At 49.2% G+C, this 17,527-nt stretch overlaps 1 protein-coding gene across 1 annotated transcript in view; it reads left to right on the top strand.

The window, feature by feature from the left end:
• Positions 1–17,527, top strand: part of LOC131924083 (IgGFc-binding protein-like) — a 42,346-nt gene that overhangs the window by 1,920 nt on the left and 22,899 nt on the right. Inside the window, exons 2-5 of the mRNA XM_059279306.1 lie at positions 1,857–2,206; positions 10,790–11,360; positions 13,189–13,793; positions 15,396–15,957. Coding sequence (XP_059135289.1) covers positions 1,857–2,206; positions 10,790–11,360; positions 13,189–13,793; positions 15,396–15,957 — 2,088 coding nt within the window. The remainder of the gene's footprint in view (positions 1–1,856; positions 2,207–10,789; positions 11,361–13,188; positions 13,794–15,395; positions 15,958–17,527) is intronic.

Raw genomic sequence — 17,527 nt, 5'->3', positions numbered from 1 at the left:
TGTTGATGCTCAAAGTCCGGAGATCCAAAAGTACTAACAGTGAGGACCCCGGGACGGGGGCGTCTCTGCACTCCAGCCTCCCCGGGTGCTTCATGTGCTTTGGCATGGTTAAGGGACAGGATCTGGCCCTGTGTGTGACCTCAGGCTCAGCCCACTCAGAAGATGCCAGCAGGTAGCTCAGGGGGTGTGAGAACCAGGGCCAGAGCCAGAGGGCCTGGGGTTAAACCCCAGCTGTGCCTGTGTGACCTTTGGCCTGTCACTCCACCTCTCTGGGCTTCAGTTTCTGTGACTCTGAAGTGGGGATAATGCCTGACACCCCCCACACACACACACACACACACAACAGGACTGTGGTGAGAGTGGAACAAATTAATGCACTTCCTTGCGGCGGAAGGTCAGGGCGGTGCGGGGTGAGCTGTTGCCAGGGGGTCAGAAGGAGAGAGTTCTGAGGGCTGGAGGCTCACCAGGAAGGGCTGCTTCTTCCCAGACTGTCTTCTTCAAACTGGGAACCTAGACCAGGGCTTCCTTATCCTGGCAAAAATGCCACCCCAGTTCAAGTGATGCTTTAGATTTGACTAGTAGAATGGGGCGTGGGTAGATAATTAATTAATTATAACAATTAAAACTCAATCCTTAGGTTAAGTTCCAAATCTTGTTTCCATTTTAGCTATTAAAACTTGACAACACCCCTCTCTGACCTCTATGGCAAAGCTTCCTCCTTGGCAAATTAGCTCACTTAGGCCAGAGCACTTGTGTAATTTACCCAGTGTCCCACACTGGGTGCCTTGTCCAGGACTCAGACCAAGGCCTCCTACACCATGGTTTTTCCATTTTTCTTGAGTCTCTGCTTTCCTTCAAAAAATATCTCTGTGTGTGTGTGTGTGTGTGTGTGTGTGTGTGTGTGTGTGTGTGTGTGTGTTGGGGATTTAGCTCAGTAGTAGAGCACTTGCCTAGCAAGCACAAGGCCCTAGGTTAGATCCTCAGCTCCAGGGGAAAAAATGTGTGTGTGTGTGTGTGTGTGTGTGTGTGTGTGTGTGTGTGTGTGTATCTCTATGTATACACACCAGGGCATGCATGTGTGTATCTGTGTATAAGCGGGTATGCACACCCAGGCATGCATATGTATATCTGTGTGTAAGCAGGTATGCACACCTAGGCATGCATGTGTGTAAGCAGGTATGCACACCCAGGCATGCATGTGTATAAGTAGGTATGTACACCCAGGCATGCATGTGTGTAAGCAGGTATGCACACCCAGACATGCATGTGTGTGTCTGTGTATTTGCGTGTATGCAGGTGTGCACACCCCAGCACACATGTGCAGAGGCCAGGGATCATTGCCAGGCATCCTTTTCTGATCCTCCCCATCTTGTCCATTTGTTTTTGAGATTCTGCGCCTGGAGCTCTCCATCAGCAGAACTGGCTGACAGCCAGCCCTGGGACCTGCCTGTCACTGCTCCCTTCGGTCTCACTGAGCTAACACCCGTGCATGCCACCGTGCCCAGCTTTCACACAGCAAGCGCTTTACCCACATCCCCCGTCCTGTCCTCCATTTCCTGTCCTTGTTCATTCCAGCAGATGGGAAGACAAGGAAGAGGGAAATGGAACCAGGAACAGCTGAATGTTTCAATGGCTGCTCCTGGTCCCTCTTCACTCCCTGACACTCCTCTGGGCCAAGCTGTGTTAAACAGTGAAATCAGAAACCCTGGGGTGTCAGGAAACCCAGAGAATCCCTCTCCATGAGACTGCAAACCTCAGTTTCCATGCCTGTAAAACGGGTGGTTGTGAGCCAACTGCCCATCGTCCACACTGAAGGAGGACCCCAGGTTTCTGACCTAACTCTCTTCCCTCCCCAGCTCGGCTCTCCCCAGCAGAGGCTTCCTGCCGAGGCATTCAGTGTACATCCGGGCAGCGCTGCCAGATGGTGAGTGGGAAGGCCAGGTGTGTGGCAGAGTCCACAGCTGTCTGCCGCGCCCTGGGTGATCCCCATTATACCACCTTCGATGGCCGTCGCTATGACATGATGGGCACCTGCTCTTATACCATGGCTGAGCTGCATAGCACCAAGAAATCCCTGCTGGCCTTTAAGGTAGAAGCCAAGAATGAGCACCGGGGCACCAACAAAGTCTCCTACGTGCGCTTTGTCACCGTGCGTGCCTACAACCACACTGTGTCCCTGGCCTATGGAGAAATAGGCATTGCCCAGGTGAGTTCCCCCAGGCTTTGAGTTTATGGCCTTTGAGCTACCAGTTCCAAAGAAGGAGCCAAGCCTTGGCTCTACCAGCATCCAAATATGCCAACCAAAGAGATGAGTGGTGGGGGTGAGCACAGAAAGATTGACTCGGTGTGGTCACTTCGGGTAGAACAAATAACCTTGAGACTCTCTCGAGAGGAATAACAGGGGCAGGAAACAGAGGGGCTGCTCAGGGTGTGCACAGCAGAGAGCAGGCTGGTCCTTAGGGCGTGGTTTGAATGGTCATCATTAGCTCCGGTTCTAAGCGGGTTCTGAAGAAGCTGGTATTGCTGTCAGCTCTTGAGGGGTGCAATCTGGTTCCCGTGAAGTGATTACTTCCACCCAAAGGTATTCCTGGCCACTGCGGACAGTAGTTCTCATCTGGGAGCGACCACAACCTGTCTTGTGAGGCGACCTGCTGTTGATATGAGTAGTTTTGGTCCACTGTCGTACAGATGTCTGTTGATCCATAGAGGCAGAGAGAGAGAGTGCCTGAGGAGGGGAATGAAAATTAAGAGGCAAAACAGGGCTGGAGAGATGCTCAGCAGTTAAGAGCACTTGCTGTACTTGAAGATGACTAGAGTTCTGGTCCCAGCACCTGTTATGCCCAGATAGGGACCCCAAAGACTTCACAACAGACCTTAGGTTCAGAATGCAGCAGCATGGTTTATTTCTGTTTGTTTACAAGCCGCGGGCAGGGAAGCTCGATCCAAAGCTCTCACTCATAGTTGTGAGGCCAGGAGGAACTTGCTTTTTCTTTGTGTGGCTAGCTTTTTAAAGGCAAAATCCACAAGCTCTTCAGGGGGGTTGGGGGAGTTTTGCACGGGTGCAACTCGGATTGGTTTATTTCTATCTCTGTTCTCTTTTAATTGGGTGAGGGTATGTAACCTTTGAATTTACTGGTTGGTGGTTACAATTTATTACTTTGGGGGCAGTCCAGCACAAGTCCCAGGCTTTGTCCTTGATCCACCATGGGGGCTGGCTGGCCAAGCACGTACTGCACATAACTCTAAGTTGGTGAGGGGCCCCAGAAAGTAAACATCTGGCTGAACCTTGAGCAGTCAGAGTACATGCAGAAAGGGAGCTACTGCAAGGACTATGTCTTTTGTTCATGGCCCTCCCAGAAACTGCTTGCTCAAGTCTCAGGAAACTGAAATTGAGGCCTGATCTCTGAGAGAAGACTGAGCAGCCTGTTATGGCATCTGCTTGGTCCTTTCACACCCATGCCTGGAAGTCCATTTCCTCTGTGGGCACTGTATGTGTGCTGTTCACTACATTCAGAAAACACTCATATACATAAAATTAAATAAACAAATCTTTTTAAAGCCTCTTTTAAACCCAGTACAGCAAAGCATTTATGCTGGTAAGATACTCGGAGGGCTGTAAGGACCCGGTTGTAGGGTGGATGTCTTAGGCAATTTCATCAGCAGCTTATGTCTTGAACAAAGTGACACTCCTCTGTCACAACGGGAGTATTATAAGGTGGCCAGTTAGGTGATCAACTAGCACTTAAAAACTGTTTTCTGGAGGTGTGGTTCGGATTCCCTCCAGTGTAAATGTAACCAACCTTCTTATTAAATAAGAAACACAGAACCAATGCAAAGAAGAAAGCCAAGAGGTCAGAGCTAAGAGCTAAAACCTTACCCTTCCTCCTGCGGTGGTCCTACCTCTCCGAACCAGAGCTACTTTCTGTGTTAAAGTCCTTATATAGAATTTCTGTTCTGCCTTCTCATTGGTTGTAAACCCAACCACATGACTGCCTCGTCACGGCCTGTCTGTATAGACCTCCAGGTTTTCCATGATTGGTATTGAGATTAAAGGCATATATATCCAATACTGGCTGTATCCCTGAACACACAGAGACTTACCTAGCTCTGCCTACCAAGTGCTGGGATTACAAGCGTACGCCACCACTGCCCTGCTTTCCTATGGCTTGCTAATAGCTCTGACCCCCGGGCAACTTTATTTATTAACATACAAATAACATTTTAATACAAATAAAATATCACCATATTTCCCCTTTTCTATTTTAATAAAAAGAAAAAAGGAAAAAGCTTATAACTAACACAAGAAAAACTATATACAAAAGTACAATAACTATATACAATATATACAAGTAATAAATACCTAAACAATGTCTAGTTCATTTGTATTTGACAAATTCAGAGAAAATAATTCAATTATCTATCCTATTGTATCTAATTCACTTTCTATCCTAATTAATCTTCAACTATAACTAAATAATCTTCAACTCCCTCAGAGACCCAAGAAGGAAATAATATTAGCTAACAAAAATAAAAACAGGAGGTACATGCAAGCAACTTCCAAAAAATTGTGAGTTGACAGAAACAGCCAGCTGCCTGGATAGTCTTCTGAGGTTTCTCCGCAGTGTTGGGGCATCATCTTCAGCCTATAGGCTTAGCGTATCTGACAGACTCATTTATGAAGTAGGATGTTCACAAGGTCAACAGTTCAACCTCACATTGGGTGAGAGCAGTCCATGCACCAGAAACACCTGAATTCCACTAGTGTCATGTCATGATTCAGGATTTTAAATTCTGGAAATTGTTGATGGTTTTTTAATTCAGCTGTCCGTTCTTCTTGGCTGTGTACATATGGCTTCATCTCAGCATCCCGTTCTTCTCCACATCCCTCTATCAAATGCCAGTTTACTATTGAGAGGCGTGAGCTTAGTTACTCTTCAAGAATAACTGTTTCAGCTGCTGTCCCATTGCACATCAGAAGCCATCGGCCCACTGCCTGTTCAGCTGCCTTCGAAGAAAAGGGCACTGTACCTTTTCCAGATTGCGAAGGCCACTTTAGGGATGGTGCCATATTGTCCTGGCCTCAGAAGATGCCTTTTGATAAAGCCATAACCACGCTTGTTTTGACAAGAATCAGTAGTCCTTTGTTTCGTGTCCTGTCTGTCCTGTTTGTCAGCAGTTGATTCAAGGATACTTTGTTGTCCAGTGGCTAACTTTTGCCACAATGAAAGTTAACTCCAATTGCAGTTTTTTCAATGCCCATATTTTCTCTGAAGTAGATTGGTACTGCCAGGAGCCGACATGTCTCATAGTCATAACAAAAAAGAAAAATTTTCTAAGTTATTAAAACATTTTAAATGCCATATTCTGTAGATCTCTGAAGGGTTTGAAGATAACCTGTCTATCTAAAATATACCTACTCAATCTTGAAAACATACCTAATATGACTACAAGTTCTATTATAATGTCTAACTACTAACTTTCATTTCTTTATATCCTAATAGTTGGTAATAACAACATTCAAGGATTAGAAAATTGCATTACATTGTTAAATGAACGGTGTAAGTACAATTAGAAATATAGCATTTTCTAACAATATCAATTTCAATATATATAATTTGTATACAATATAAAACAATCCAATCAAATGTAAAGTATTTACACTCCAGCACCTCCTGTCATACAATACATTGCTTTAAGTGGGGAGTCAGTGTTCCATCTTTAGAAGAACACCAACAGGCTCCATCTGGAATCCCATCATCCCTTTCTGCAGGGTCAGCAATCTGGTGGCTTTGGGGGGAATCCTCTTTCTAAGCACACACCAGCCCCATGTCCCTTTACCTGCATTTTCTGCCTCTCTGGGAAAAGGGTGTCTCAGGCATTGAGTTTACAGAGTAAGTCGCTCCCTGGACTGTGAAACTCGACATTCTGGTACAAACAGGAAACTGGGTTAGGTAGCATCAGCCAGGCTACACTGTCATGGCTGTCGGAAAGCCTACCTCGAGGAGGCATAACAGGACACAGTAGGATTAGTTCTTTTTGTTTTTTTGTTTTGTTTTGTTTTGGTTTGGTTTTTTGAGACAGGGTTTCTCTGTGTAGTTTTGGTGCCTGTCCTGGAACTCACTCTGTAGCCCAGGCTGGCCTCGAACTCACTGAGATCCGCCTGCCTCTGCCTCCCGAGTGCTGGGATTAAAGGTGTGCACCACCACCGCCCGGCTAGTTCTTTTTGTTAAAGGGTCGTTACATCCCCGTGTAAATCACGGGGTTTATGAGTGTGTACCTCATATCAGCTGTTCCCTGGTTTCAGGGAAGTAACGGTTAAAGCCGAAGGGATTGTGGGAACCCCCAAGCCTCCTCAGTCCTTAGCAAGGTCATTATGGACTCCTGTTAGCTGAAGCTGTCTATTGTGATAGTTCTTACAGGGTGCAGGGGCCGCTCCCCTTGGGGACCAAGCTCCAGTTCCAAGTTTTCAACTCCTTTTACAAGTTTTGGATGAAGGTGGTGGCTTGTTTGATTTTGTTTGTTTGGTTGGTTGGTTGGTTGGTTTTGTTTTAATAGCTATATTTGGGGGGTTTTATTAAGATTCTCATTTGTAATCATTATCTTCCATAGTGAAAATTATTCTTTTTTATTTTTGATTAACTAATTAAGTTTCCCCCAGCCCGATCAGTTTCCCCTCCCTCCTCTCCTACCAGCCCCTCCCCCCTACCTCCCCTCCCTGCACCCCCATCCACTCCTCCTCCTTTCTCTTCAGAAAAGGGCAGCCCTCCCATGTATATCAGCCAGCCATGGCATATCAAGTTGCAGTAAGACTAGGCACCTCCTCTCCTACTAAGGCTGGACGAGGCAACTCCATAGGAGGAAAGGGTCCCAAGGACAAGTGTTTGATCTTCTTATCTTCTTGGTCATTGTAGACTTTCTAAGGCTGTGTCTACCAATCAAGAAAGGTCCATACCTATGCCCCTTAATTGTTTGTCATTTAAGCCAAATATCAGACACACCTTGCCAGATTAATGAAGGATATTGACCATCCTTATGTTTCTGGAGGCTTCTGGCTGTAATTCAGTACAGCACCTGTCATTTGATACAGTCTTTATGACAAGGCTGAGAAGAGCCTTAGCTGTCCCGGAATGGCTTTGTATCTCATTCAAGTTTCTTGGCTCAAGTGTCTAACAGGACATCTTTGTGATGGGGTCCAGGCAGCGTCTGTCATTGTTGGAATCTGAGTTCCTCCCTGTCTGTTTACTGCTACTACATCTCTTGAATGTGGCGTGTTGGAACTCAGTTATCTCACTAGCTTTGTTTATGACATGGGCTCATACAGCAGCCCAAGAAGGGTAGCATGTAGCTGGAATGCTGGCAAGGAGTTTCACCTTCGACCAACTGAAGAGGTTGTAAGTAGAAGCGGGATATGGACCCAACAACCCCAGGGTTAGCCTTGGGTATTTGAGCATCCTGCCAGGTACATCTCAGTGGGGGCCACCCTCTGCCGCACTGCAGCAGACACCCTAAGAAAACTGGGTGCCCTGATGGTCTCTGCAGGAAGAGACCTTTGCAGAGTCATCTCTCCTGATGCTCCAGTAGCGTCTCCAAAGGGAAGAGGAGCTGGCTCAGGTCCAGCAAAGAGTAGTGGAACATTTTCTGAGACTTTCTGGGAACTTGGGGCCTAAAGTTATAGTAATGTTGATTCCCTTCCCTTCGGGTCTTTGTTGTGAACCAGCAGGGGGTTATGGTTGATATCTGGGATTTTTATGCCCTAGATTTGTTCCCACCATTAGAAGAATCTTGATTATAAAACAGTGGTTAAAGCATGTCCTGCTCTTTCAGAGGATCCAAATTCAGTTTCCATCATTTACATAAAATTCCTATCATCCACAGAAGGTGACTCATAACTGTCGGTAACTCAGTTCCAGGGGATCCAATGCCTCTAGCTCCTATGGACACCTGCATATTCTCTCTCTCTCTCTCTCTCTCTCTCTCTCTCTCTCTCTCTCTCTCTCTCTCTCTCTCTCTCTCTCTCATGCACCCACGCGCACACACACACACACACACACAATATACATATATAGTTGTTTTAACAAAATAATTCTAACTGCAAAGTAGTATAACAATTCAATGGCCCATTCAAGAGTCATGCCTCTTTTGCATGTAATGCACACTTAGACCATATTATATTGCAGTACTGTGCCCCTAACAGGGGATTTAATTTTTTTAATTTTTAATTTTAATAACAGGGAATTTTAAATCTCTGTTGCAACTAGTTAAGAGACTTGAACCCATTCTATGCAGATTCAGGTCATGAACTTGATTCCCTCCCAGCTGGGGCTCCAGGGGCTCAAGGGGCACCCCAACCAGTTCTGTACATTAAAACAGCAAACAAAGCCGGGCGGTGGTGGCGCACACCTTTAATCCCAGCACTCGGGAGGCAGAGGCACAGATCTCTGTGAGTTCAAGGACAGCTAGGGATACACAGTGAAACCCTGCCTCAAAAAAAAAAATCAGCAAACAAAATGTCAGTCAGGACTGCTCAAAAAGAGTCTTGTGCCACTTAACACAGAGAGGAAGAGGCATCCAGAGTTAATATAGATAATAAAGAAACGAGAGTGGGAAACCAGATATCTCGGTCCAAAGGAACTTCTTGACCAGTCAGGATTTCAGATAAGAACCTGGGCTCCTCCGCACATAAGCAGTGGAACTGGTCAGCTCTCAAACGCAAATAAATCAAGACCCCAAAGCCCTTGCAGAGCTAGGCACTCACACCTGAGGAAGGACTTTAAGGTCAGCAACGAGTGTTTAGTCTTGTTCCTTAGAGGCTAGAATCCTCAAAAGTTACTCCTAGTATCTGGGGGATGCAAACGTAGGAGTCGGGATAGGGAGAATGACCTGGGGTGACTGGCAAGCTGGTGCTACCATTTGAGGACTCTTCAGCCCATTGTGCCCAGCATTGCCCACGTTGATTGTTCTAGCTAGCCCTAACTGTCAACTAGACACAGCTTAAAGTCATCTGAGAGATGCCTCAGCTGAGGAACTGTCTACAGCAGTTTGGCTGATGGCCATGTCTGTGAAGGACTGTCTTGGCCATTGAGTGTGGGAGGGCCCTGCCTACAGTGGGCAGCACCATCCCTAGGCATGTGGGTCTGGTCTGTATAAGAGAGCTAAGGAGTGGGCCAGGGACCCAACCAGCAAGCAGCATTCTTTATGATTGCTGCTTTGAGCTCCCATCCTGAATTCTTGCTCCGACTGCCCTCACTGATGAATTGGATCTGAACATGTAAGACAAATAAACCCTTTCCTCCCCCGAAGTTGCTTCTGGACAGTGCACTGTGTCACGGAAGGAAACCAGCACACTGCTACACTTCGACAGGGCCGCCCGCCCTCCGGCAGATCTGTTATCTTGGCGGTTGCTGATCTTGCCTAGTTCTGCCCACAGCTTCCCATCTCTGACTCCCTAGCTCAGGACCATGAATCCTGCTGGTTTCACCTGTTCCCTGCAGCTGCCCCCTGCTGCCACCAGACCTGCCAGCTTCCTTCCTCACACTGGCTTCATGCTTGTAGCCAGCCTGCTCTTCTGCTGGGCACTGCTGGAGGCGCTGGAGAGAAAGCCATGAGGTGGCCTTTAGTGGCTCAGACAGATGGAGGGTGTGGGACACTAGCGCACTGTGGGAGAAGGCGAGATGCTGTGGGGACTGGGAAGCAGAGGAGGAGAGACAACAGGAAGGGTGATCAGGGGTGGCCTCACTGAGTCGGGGACACCTCGGCAGACATTAGCTGGGGAGGGGGGTCTCCATGCCCATCTCGGGGAAGAACACCTGGGGAGGGGTTCTCCATGCACATCTCAGGGAAGAACACCTGGGGAGGGGGTCTCCATGCACATCTCAGGGAAGAACACCTGGGGAGGGGGTCTCCATGCACATCTCGGGGAAGAACACCTGGGGAGGGGATTCTCCATGCACATCTCGGGGAAGAACACCTGGGGAGGGGATTCTCCATGCACATCTCGGGGAAGAACACCTGGGGAGGGGGTCTCCATGCACATCTCGGGGAAGAACACCTGGGGAGGGGGTCTCCATGCACATCTCGGGGAAGAACACCTGGGGAGGGGTTCTCCATGCACATCTCGGGGAAGAACACCTGGGGAGGGGGTCTCCATGCACATCTCGGGGAAGAACACCTGGGGAGGGGGTCTCCATGCACATCTCGGGGAAGAACACCTGGGGAGGGGGGTCTCCATGCACATCTCGGGGAAGAACACCTGGGGAGGGGGGTCTCCATGCACATCTCGGGGAAGAACACCTGGGGAGGGGGGTCTCCATGCACATCTCGGGGAAGAACACCTGGGGAGGGGGGTCTCCATGCACATCTCGGGGAAGAACACCTGGGGAAGGGGTTCTCCATGCACATCTCGGGGAAGAACACCTGGGGAGGGGGGTCTCCATGCACATCTCGGGGAAGAACACCTGGGGAGGGGGGTCTCCATGCACATCTCGGGGAAGAACACCTGGGGAGGGGGGTCTCCATGCACATCTCGGGGAAGAACACCTGGGGAGGGGGGTCTCCATGCACATCTCGGGGAAGAACACCTGGGGAGGGGGGGTCTCCATGCACATCTCGGGGAAGAACACCTCAGGCCACTAGAGTGCAAGGGCAAGCATCCCTGGGCTCCGCTGGGAAGGACAAAGGAAGGGCAAGGAAGGAGGGTGTCTTGTGTGACTAGAGCTGGGGACTTGAGTGGAGGAGATGAGGGCTGAAGGGGAGATAGTGCAGGGGTCTGACCGATGCCGCCTCTCTGCAGATCGACTACCAGTACTCAAACCTGCCTGCCTCCCTGAAAGAAGGTCGCCTGCGTGTGTACCAGAGTGGGACACAGGGTGTGGTAGAGCTGGACTTTGGGCTGGTGGTCACCTATGACTGGGATTGCCAGCTGACAGTAAGCCTGCCCAAGCGCTTCCAAGACCAGGTGTCTGGGCTGTGTGGCAACTATAATGGAGACCCTGCCGACGACTTCCGCATGCCTGATGGGAAGCAGGCTTCTGACGTCCTGAACTTCACCAAAAGCTGGAAGCTGGATAATGGGGACCTCTTATGTGATGACGGCTGTTTCGGCAATTGTCCATCCTGTGCCACAAGCCAGACCCAGCACTATAAGGGAGACCATCTCTGTGGCATGCTAACTCTGTCCACAGGCCCGTTTGCTGACTGTCATGACTTCCTGGACCCCAAGCCTTTCCTGGACGAGTGTGTGTATGACATGTGTGTGACCAGAGGGGAACGCCTCACCCTGTGCCATGGCCTCAGTGCCTATGCTAGAGCCTGTGTGGACCTGGGCATCTCTGTCCGGGAGTGGAGGTCACGAACCAACTGCCGTGAGTTACAGCCAGGGTAGGGAGGTCTTGGTGAGGGGCCGGGGAACCGCCGAATCTGCTTGGTACCTGAGCACTGACCTGAGGAAGCCCGGTGACACTGTGTGGCCGAGAGACCCCAGCTCTGCTACAGTGAGCCCAAGGCTGGGCCACACGTAGGGACAGAACAGGGACAGACCGCAGTGGTTGGCATGAGAGGGCGCTGAAGCAAAGCCTCAGCAAAGATGGAGAGGGATGCAGGATAAGACTAAGGGAGTTCTACAGAGATAAATGATGCTAGCGGGGGTTTCTGATACAGTTATGGGGAGGGTCTTCTTAGAAAAAGAATGTTCAATTTGAAATCCATGGGAAGGATTGGAATAGCCAGAAAATGGGGGAAGGATCTAGGCTCCTGACCCAAGGGAACCACAGAGGTTTGGCAGGAAAGAGTCTGCCAAGTTGCAAGATAAAAGTCAGTGATCACTCTTTGCTTGTAACACTCACACGACTCCCCTGCCCTCCGGACTAAGCCACAGACGACTAGCCAGGTGTCCACCCACTAAAGCAGTCACACATTCAGTCAACAAACATGCTACGTCTTCATAACAGCCTCTTCCGTGCTGGTGATGTGGAGGACAGACAATGCAAGAGCCCACATGAGCGTGTCTGTGGCCTGCAGACAGGTCAGAGAAATGCTAAAGAAGCACACAGGCTGGTGAGGGAAGCAACCGGCCCAGTGCTTAAGCCTGGGACTTCAGAAGGGAGATAAGTCCAGAGGGAGACGGTTTGAGTTTGCCTGCGTCCCGAGGACACACCGTTGTCCAGTAAGCCTCCGTCTCCGAGTATCTCCAAACTCAAAACAAAGAGGAGAGCAGTGAGCTCATTGCCCCACCTGTCCGTCTTCTAGGCCCTGTGGTCAGTGATGCAGATTCAGTGTGACTGAGTCAGGTCGTGTCCCCACTCCAGCAGAACTTATATCCTGGGTGGGGAGGGACAGACAGGCAGTTAGCAGATCAACCATGAAATACCTTCAAAGAGCAAAGAAAGCAAGGTTCTGTGATAGTGTCCGGAGGCTCGGGGAAGACTCTGGAAATCAATGACACCGGACCCTAGAGCGCAGGCAGGCAGGCAGCGGAGTCAGCTAAAGCCATCACAGTGATCCACATAACCAGTGAAATCAGTGTGTGTCACCCCATTTCCTCCTGGCAAGACTGAGGGACACACAGATCAGAGTCATTTGCTCATGAACACGTGGGCAAGAACCGAGCTGGTGCTGGAATCCAGGCTGTCTGCGCTCCTGTAGCCTTTGCTTTTACCTGCATCATCTGTTTGAGGACAAAATAACAATGGTAGAGGGAATGGTTGGTGCAAAGGCCTGAGATGGGACTCTGGAGACCAAGCGCCAGTCCACTGAGGCACTACTCATTAGGGAAGTGAGAGGGATGGGGACAGGGAGGTGATGAGGGAAGCCCCTGGGCCTGGAGAGGACTCTGCTTTCCCCCACAATGGAGCCACAGGAGGTTGGGGGTGAGGTACATGTTCTGATCCTGCATTCCCAGCTCCTCTGGCTGCTGTGAGGAGCAGATTTGGGACAGGGGACCAGGACACCAGGCAGGAGTCTGTTGTGGTTCATGGGCTGTGGAGACAGATTCTGGGTGGCTTTGACTACGAAAGTCACAGGGTTTGCCCACTGACTGGTTGTCCGGGGATGGCGTAGAGGAGGCCATTGGGACCTGAGCATCAAGAAGTTATGAGTGCCATTAACTGAGGGGTGTGGAGATCTGAGGAAGCGGCTTTGTCTGGGGGAGCCCCCACCTTAGTATGACCCAACCCTTTCTTCCCAACCCTCCAGCCCTGTCCTGTCCAGCCAACAGCTACTATGATCCCTGCAGCCCTGCCTGTCCAGCCTCCTGCAACTCAGAAGCTGCGCCGGCCAACTGCTCTAGACGCCCTTGTGTGGAGGGCTGCGTGTGCCTTCCAGGCTTTGTGAGCAATAGAGGCCTTTGTGTGCCTGTGTCATCCTGTGGCTGCACCTACCAGGGCCGCCTGCTGGCCCCAGGTCAGGAAGTGTTTGCTGACGACTTATGCCTGCGCCGCTGCACCTGTGATGCAGCCACCCGGAAGGTGATCTGCAGGGACACATCAGGATGTCTGTCTGGGGAGCGCTGTGGGATACAGAATGGGTTCTTGGGTTGCTACCCAGAATACTTCGGCTCCTGCCGGGCATCTGGAGACCCGCACTACATGACCTTTGATATGCGCAACTACAATTTCATGGGCACCTGCACCTACATGCTTACCACCTCATGTGGCCAGCACCCCTCCCTCCCGGACTTCAAAGTGATCATGGAAAACGAACGTCGGGGAAGCCAGAGTGTGAGCTTTGTGCATTCTGTGCAGCTGGAGGTCTATGGAGTGAAGTTGGAGGTGCCCCGGGACTACCCAGGCAAAGTGCTGGTGAGTGCTGTGGGTCCTGGAACTGGGGAGGGCATAAACCCACTGACCGATTAGTGGCTTGGGGGCAGGGGGTGGAGTGGGATTCCTTCAACGGATGGCTAAGGTCCAGACCCGAGACGTAGGCCCTGCTACTCCTCCTTGGGATAACAGTTCCATGACTGTCGTCCAGCCTCTCTCTCTCCCTTTGCCTCCAGGAACCACCATTCCCTGGGTGGTTCTGGAGATTTGATGAATCCATATCTGCAGGGTCTTTAAGAGAGGTCTTGATGCTCAGTAGATGTTGGTGGTCCCTAGTTTTGTTCCCAAGAAACTTTGGAATTATAGACTTGTGCAATTTCTAAAGAATGGTCCACAGAACAAGGTGTCGGACATGAAATATCAGGAGCAAAGCAAGCATGTATGTTAGCAGGAAAATGGAGGTCCTCATTCAGCCCCTCAGAATGAATGAATGTCTGTCCACTCAGACACAGCACCAAGGCTACACAGAGTGACATCTTGTCTCAGAAACTCCAACAAACAAAAGAAAGCTCTTCTGCCTGGCTGTGGCCTCTTCTCTACACCCTCTTTCTCCCCAGGACGGGCCCTACTCCATCACTTCTTTCCAGGCTATCTGCTGTGCTATTCATAACTTGTCTCAGCTGCCCTGAGGGCCAAACTATTCTCACTCACTAGGACTGAAAACCCAGAGCCCTGGACCGGCTGGCTAGGCAAGGGACAGAGGACAAGTCCACACCTAGAGGCCAACTGTCCTGCTTCAAGTTTTCCCAAATAGGTTTTGCAAACCCACCATAAGTCCCGTCCTGTGACCAAAGATAGCTTCTCTGCCATTCTTGAGACTTGCTACAGGTAAAGTCAAGTCTACAGACATTCCTTGCCCACAAAAACAAAACAATACAAAACAAAACAAAACCAAAACAAAACAAAACAAAAAACGGTAAAAGCCAGGTGGTAAAAACCACACCAATCCCAGCACTCAGGAGGCAGAGACAGAGAGATCTGTGAGTTCCAATCTAGCCTGGTCTACATAGTGAGTTCCAGGCCAATTAGGTCGAAAAAGTGATACCCTGTCTCAATATACATATTGAGGTTTTAATCCCAGCACTTCAGAGGCAGAGGCACAGATCTCTGAGTTCGAGACCAGCCTGTCTATAGTAAGTACAGAAAGACCTTGTCTAAAAGAAAATTTTAAAAAATATATGTGTGTGGATATTCCCACAATAGCTCATAATTAAAGGAGGGAAGTTTGGGTAATGGCCTGTCACCCTGGGGAGAGGGAGGCTGGACAAATTAAAAGTGGGAAACATAACTTTCCATGTGCCGGGCTCTATATCCCCAGTGGTTGGTGTGGAAAGGCTCTAGATAAAGAGAGCCTGTTTAATAAGGCTTTATTAATAAGCAATTATTAATAGGTATTAGTGTTCCCCCACCTCTCTGAAATGACATTTTAGCTAAGGCTTGAGTACTAATTAACAATGTGTATTAAAACAACGAAACGCAAAGGTCTTGAGACCAGACTAATGGAGAGGTTTAGAGTGCTATCAGTACTGGGAGATGGCCAAAGCTGGTACCCTGACCTGTTCGTCCTCCTGCATCTCCACTCAGTTGGACGGCGTCATTCGGTACCTGCCCTTCCAAGCCGCAGGTGGAAAAATCGTCGCATTCCGCAGGGGCATGTACGCCGTCCTGCGCACGAATTTTGGCCTGACCCTCAGCTTCGACTGGGACACCCATGTGACCACCAAGGTGCCCAGCAACTACGCTAAAGCTGTGTGTGGGCTCTGTGGGAACTTCAACGGGGAGCCTCATGATGACCTGGGTCAGCAGGATAAAGGGGAAGCCCTCGACCCTCAAGACTTTGGGAGAAAGTGGATGGTCATAGAAAAGCCTGGCTGCAGAACGGATGAACAACTTCGCTGTCCTCACATGAACAGCAAGTCAGTGGTGAAGAACAAAGAGAAGTGCAAGATCCTCAGGGACAAGAAGGGTCAGTTCAGGAACTGCTGGAAAGTGCCCATGTTCAACGGTGCCCTCATAGAGTGTGCCTATGATAGCTGCCGCATGCCAGGCCAAACGAAGCCACTGTGTGATGCACTGGCCACATACACCGCCATATGCCAGGCTGAAGGGATCACCGTGTATCCATGGAGGAGTGAGAAGCTTTGCCGTGAGTACCAAAAGTGGCAACCAGGGGGTTGGATCTGGTGTTTGTTCATTAGCATACGAGTAGCATTAGCATAATTAACATACAAGTAGCATTAGCATAATTTAACGTACAAGTAGCATTGTTTAATCTTTATGATACCTGGTGAGAAAGGGGTCCTGCTTATGCCATGGAACTCGGGGACAGCAACAGGACACTAAGAAGTCATAGACAGCAGCACTTATGACCGAGTACACCTGGAGACCCCAAGTTTGATTGATTGCCAGTGACAGCTGTCAGACACAATTAGGAAGCTGGGAAGCTGTTCTGAAATGAGGCCACTATGGTCCAGAGACAGAATCTTCCTTCTTCCTTCTTTTTATTTTATTTTTATTTAAATGACCAGCGTGCCTAGAGCCCACAGTATGGGGAGTTCCTTTGGCTTGGTTCCCATGGTTTGGGGTTTGGACATCTTTTTCAGTTTCCACTTTATGTGGTGCTGGGGTGTGAACACAGAGCCTGATGCAAGCTTGCCTGTTGTGCCAGGGAGCTGTGCCAGGGAGCTGTGCCAGGGAGCTCGGCCCGGCGTGCTTGGCCGGGTGCTTCCTTTTGCTTTGTGTCAGAGTTTAGGGAGGGAAGTAGAAATGGTTTGATTTGGTTGGCTGGTTGTTTTTAAGGTTTATTTATTTTTATTTTATATGTGTGAGTGTTTTGCCCGAATATACATCTATTCACCGATGGGCATGCAGTGCCCAAGGAGGTCAGAAGAGAGCAGCAGATCCCCTGGGACCTAACTTACAGATCCTTGTGAACCACTATCTGGGTGCTGTGAACTGAACCCAGGTCCTGCTCAAGAGCAGCCCGTGCTCCTAACAGCTGAGCCATCTCTCCAGCCCCGTGTTCGTTCGTTCGTTTGTTTGTTCATTGTAGCACTAAATGCTTTCACTAACTGCAATGTATAGCTATTTTTAACTACTATTACTTAATACTTGAAATTACTAAACTAATATTTTATTAATACTATAAAATGAAGGAGCTAATGCCATACTCACTCACATACTGCACAGATTATACATGCAGGTATGCATAAGCTTATTTAGACTATGTAACACATACTAGCATTTATATCCAATGTTAGCTGTGTCATTAAAGATATTACAGATAAGGGTTGGGGATTTAGCTCAGTGGTAGAGCATTTGCCTAGCAAGTGCAAGGCCCTGGGTTCGGTCCTCAGCTCCGGAAAAAAGAAAACAAAAAGATATTACAGATTAGCCGGGCAGTGGTGGCACACACCTTTAATCCCAGCACTTGGGAGGCAGAGGCAGGCAGATCTCAGTGAGTTCAAGGCCAGCCTGGTCTGCAAAGTGAGTTCCAGGACAGCTAGGAATGTTACACAAAGAAACCCTGTCTCTGGATTCTGAAATATATATATTTCAGATTGACCACAAACCACAGTTGCATGAGAACTGAATCTTATTTCTGAGGCTCAGAAACTATGATGAAAGGTATTCCTTTGACCCTACTGAGCACGATAGTTTCTTGAAATAGGGCCACTTTGTGTGTGTGTATGGGTGTGTGTGTGTGTGTTTGTGTG

The sequence above is a fragment of the Peromyscus eremicus genome, chromosome 1 (genome assembly GCF_949786415.1).
Source record: "Peromyscus eremicus chromosome 1, PerEre_H2_v1, whole genome shotgun sequence".
In the NCBI taxonomy this organism is placed as follows: Eukaryota; Metazoa; Chordata; class Mammalia; order Rodentia; family Cricetidae; genus Peromyscus; species Peromyscus eremicus.
The sequence above is the reverse complement of the archived record's forward strand: the minus strand, read 5'-3'. Positions and strand labels throughout refer to the sequence as shown.